General features: G+C 38.7%; 1 protein-coding gene across 4 annotated transcripts in view; it reads right to left on the minus strand.

Annotated features, from left to right (window-relative positions):
* Window positions 1–5,000, minus strand: part of LOC130245899 (protein mono-ADP-ribosyltransferase PARP6) — a 56,349-nt gene that overhangs the window by 11,757 nt on the left and 39,592 nt on the right. For all 4 annotated transcript variants that reach the window (XM_056478691.1, XM_056478690.1, XM_056478692.1 and 1 more), the window contains exon 19: window positions 2,584–2,656. In XM_056478691.1, coding sequence (XP_056334666.1) covers window positions 2,584–2,656 — 73 coding nt within the window. The remainder of the gene's footprint in view (window positions 1–2,583; window positions 2,657–5,000) is intronic.

Here is a 5,000-nt window from a genome sequence, read left to right on the forward strand (position 1 = left end):
AGGATAGTGTCAAAATCTCAGCTTAATCCCTTATCTTGATTTTGTGCAATACCCCTCTGCACTGCAGAAAATAGGCCCTATGAAAATAAGCCCTAACCCTTAAATCAAGACACGCCTATATTGTGAAACAAAATCCAAATTGAGTGAGCAGAAAAACAATATAATAAAATAACTATAACTGTAATAAAAACACTTTAGATTTATATTTAGATAAAGCTTTAGATATCAATGTAATTAAATTTCAAAATTATATAAAATATTAAAATATATTTCAAAAAATAATACTATATATGAACAATTTCAGGCTTGACTATATATTTATTATCATTTATTAATCAGGGGTCGCGACAGCGGAATGAACCGCCAACTTATCCAGCACATGTTTTACGCAGTGTATGCCCTGCAACCCAGTACTAGGAAACATCCATACACTCTTGCACACGCTCACATACACTACGGCCAATTTGGTGTTCAGTTCCCCTATAGCACATGTGTTTGGACTGTGGGGGAAACCGGAGCACCCGGAGGAAACCCACACCAACACGGGGAGAACATGCAAACTCCACACAGAAATGCCAAATGACCCAGCTGGGGATCGAACTAGCGACCTTCTTGCTGTGAGACGATTTTGCTACCCACTGCACCACCGTGCCGCCTTTTTATAATAATATATAATATTTTAAAAATAAATAAATAAATGTCTTAAATACAATAAATTAAATATATATTAAATAAATATAAATACAGTACATGCATATAGATTTATTTAACTTAGATTAAAATGAAAACGATAATCTAAAAACAAATACTAACATGAAAAATATTAGCATGAAGTTGATGAAGTTGCATTACTGTACATTTTTACTTTTATGCATTTAGCTTTAATCCCAAGTGACTGACGTGAAATAAAAATATAAATAAATAAATCTGCAAATATCTTGATTTGAAAATGTTTCAATTAAAGAAAAAAACAATGCAAAAAAAAAAGCATTTTCTGCAGTGCACCACAAAGAAAGAGCATGACTCTGAGATGATCACGAGCCAATCACGGCCAAAGAAAAGCATCATGGGAGATGAAGGAAAGCATGATGACGATGAAGATGATGAAGATGGCTTCCAGTGCAGACAGTGACGCGTGAACACACAATATAAAGTGCTGTGAATGTTCAGTCTCGTGACCGCAAGACAGAATGAAATGATGGATCCGGGAGGAAATCAAGCACAGATGAAGAGCAGAATCACACTGAAGATGTGACAAAACAGATCAAGATTTCAGCATTTTCTTCAAATTCCTCAAACATTTTTATTAACTTCATCAACGACACAGAGCATTACGTACGAAGGAAAATGCACAGAAACAATAGAAATACCACAGTGTGCTGCTTCCCACAGCGCAACACACTCAATTTGACCTTTCCTTAGCAGTGCGGCCGAATGAACTGGAAGCATTGAGGCTTCTTCCATCAGATGCGCAAAAGTTACATCATTACATGCATCGAATATCAATAGATTGGGCATTAAAAACTTTAAATAGGACTAAAAATACTGTAGAAATGAGCCTCAGAACTATTTTACTTTCAAAATGATTGGCCCTGTTGGAAATTATTAGTCTTTTTCAAATAGAAATCACTTATTAAAATATCAAAACCTTATTTATTTGAGCTATTTTTTTCTTCAAATGTATAATTTATATGTAGGGAATATGTTATATCTCTTCCTTTCCTCCGGGGGGAGCTGTGTGTTGTGTTAGGGAGATGGGCTGCTGGTTGGCCTCAGTTGTGTTTCCTTGTGGGAAAGGTCAGGAGGATTAATTCAGCTCTGCACAGAATCTGTTTAATTTTGTCAATAATATTTGCCATCCTTGTTTATGTTATAGTTAGGGCATTAACTAATGTTTAGATGTCCTTATTTTTGATAGATTGACTTATATTTCTGATATTTCTGACATTTTAGATGTTTCCATGCGGCAGAGCATATTCTATGTTGTTTTAGGGGTGATAGGGCATTTTATTTGGTTGGTTCTTTATATTCTGAATATATTTAACATTTATAATTGCCCCTTATATGTTGTAGATTGTCTTTTCAGTGTTTAAATTAGTTTGTGAACAGCCAGCTTACTAGTTATTTAGCTGCAGCCACATTTACATCATTTATTTGGGCCAATTTGTTACACATTGTGATCTTTAAAGATATTGTATGATGTACTGAGTTGTGTTTCCTTGTGGGAAAGATGTTGCAGTGCCATTTCTGCTGTGCAAGTGACAAAATGAAGAGAGGAGTCCATTAAAGGGAAAGCTGCTCTGTTTGGCTCAACCACGGTCTTGGTGTCCTTCTTATTCATCCTATCACACATACACAATGCAGAGACATTTTGGGGAAGCACACCAATGAAGAGGGTTACATATATATATACAGTTGAAGTCAGAATTATTAGCCCTCCAGGGCTGCTGTCAGAACAGGGTGTGCCTCAAGATAGAAATTCAGAATGATCATACACAGAAAGAGATGATCTGGACACTGAGAACATGGGCTGTCCAATCAGGAGCTGCACCTGAGGTCAGCTGACCGATGTCGTTTACATACCTGCAGTTTAGTATATGAGGCGTTGACCAATCCGTTTCTCAGAACCGAGTGCCAATTCTCGATATGAGAACCACTAGAAAAATACAGAGATACAGCTGTGAGTGAGCGCTGAAGGTGGATGATGGAACAGGTCTAAACATTAACACTAAATAATTATTTTATTAGAAAAATATTCATCAGGGGTCGCCACAGTGGAATGAACCGACAACTATTCCAGCATATGTTTTACACAGTGGATGCCTTTCCAGCCGCAACCCAGAGCTGGGAAATACCCATACAAACTCATTCACACACACACACACACACACACACACACACACACACACACACACACACACTACGTCCAATTTAGTTGATCAATTCCCATGTAGCGCATGTGTTTGGACTGTGGGGGAAACCGGAGCACCCGGAGGAAACCCACGTCAACATGGGGAGGACATGCAAACTCCACACAGAAACCCCAACTGATCCATCCAGGACTCGAACCAGCACCCTTCTTACTGTGAGGCCACAGTGCTAACCACTGAGCCACCATGTCACCCCATATATATATATATACACAAACATAAATACAAATGTATGTTTGTAGCTCACTGAGGTCAAGAACTGTTACTATTTAAAGTTAGGTAGCTGTAAATCCCCAGAAGTGAGTACAGGCTAACAGGTTAATGTAAATGTGGCCTGATTTAAAGATATTTATAGATTTCTACAGAAAAATAAGAGAAAAATACTGAGTAATCCAAACATTTTTTTGCAATGCAAGACTTATTTAACCAACAAGCGACACAACACACCCTAGCAACCACCTGAGCAATAGCACAGAAGACATGCCATGATTACTACCGTGAGGAGTTTGGAAGTTTGAGTAAATGTCAAACTCTAGGTTTATAAATGTGCCAGAAATAATCTGCCGTCCTGTACAGTATGATGCAACCCTCCGGTTTGTTCAACCTGACACAGCTCTATTTATACACACGGACGTCTGGAGGTGTTGAAAGACTTACGCTAGTCCTTTGTCGGCTGTTTTTGGACAACTTTTACTTCTTGTCAGGTCTAAAAGTGAATATGCGTCTACAGAAATAACACACACAAACACACACACAAAGACAAAAACCCACAGAAATAGCACACACTAAAAACTAAAGTGCTGTCCAGGCAGGTTTAAATTTAGACTTTTGAGACGTTATTTTTCTAGACAGATTCTGCCTCCAGTATAAACCTGACATTATTTTTAGTCCTTTTGATTTTATTTTACTGGTGGTCTGGCTGGATAAATATTAACCCAATCAGCAACTTAGAAACCTGATGTCATGATGGAGTAATGTCCCGATGGAGTGATGTGATTGGCTCTTATGTCCCGATGGAGTGATGTGATTGGCTCTTATGTCCCGATGGAGCTATGTGATTGGCTCTTATGTCATGATGGAGTGATGTGATTGGCTCTTATGTCCCGATGGAGTATTGTGATTGGCTCTTATGTCATGATGGAGTGATGTGATTGGCTCTTATGTCCCAATGGAGTGACGTGATTGGCTCTTATGTCATGATGGAGTTATGCGATTGGCTCTTATGTCATGATGGAGTGATGTGATTGGCTCTTATGTCATGATGGAGTGATGTGATTGGCTCTTATGTCATGATGGAGTGATGTGATTGGCTCTTATGTCATGATGGAGTGATGTGATTGGCTCTTATGTGATGATGGAGTGATGTGATTGGCTCTCATGTGATGATGGAGTTATGTGATTGGCTCTTATGTCATGATGGAGTGATGTGATTGGCTCTTATGTGAGGATGGAGTGATGTGATTGGCTCTTATGTCATGATGGAGTTATGTGATTGGCTCTTATGTGATGATGGAGTTATGTGATTGGCTCCTATGTGATGATCGAGTGATGTGATTGACTCTTATGTGATGATGGAGTGATGTGATTGGTTCTTATGTCCCGATGGAGTATTGTGATTGGTTCTTATGTCATGATGGAGTGATGTGATTGGTTCTTATGTCATGATGGAGTGATGTGATTGGCTCTTATGTCATGATGGAGTGATGTGATTGGCTCTTATGTCATGATGGAGTGATGTGATTGGCTCTTATGTCCCGATGGAGTATTGTGATTGGCTCTTATGTCATGATGGAGTGATGTGATTGGCTCTTATGTCCCAATGGAGTGACGTGATTGGCTCTTATGTCATGATGGAGTTATGCGATTGGCTCTTATGTCATGATGGAGTGATGTGATTGGCTCTTATGTGAGGATGGAGTTATGTGATTGGCTCTTATGTCATGATAGAGTTATGTGATTGGCTCTTATGTCATGATGGAGTGATGTGATTGGCTCTTATGTCATGATGGAGTGATGTGATTGGCTCTTATGTCATGATGGAGTGATGTGATTGGCTCTTATGTCATGATG

This window comes from Danio aesculapii, chromosome 18, assembly GCF_903798145.1.
Source record: "Danio aesculapii chromosome 18, fDanAes4.1, whole genome shotgun sequence".
NCBI classification, from domain to species: Eukaryota; Metazoa; Chordata; class Actinopteri; order Cypriniformes; family Danionidae; genus Danio; species Danio aesculapii.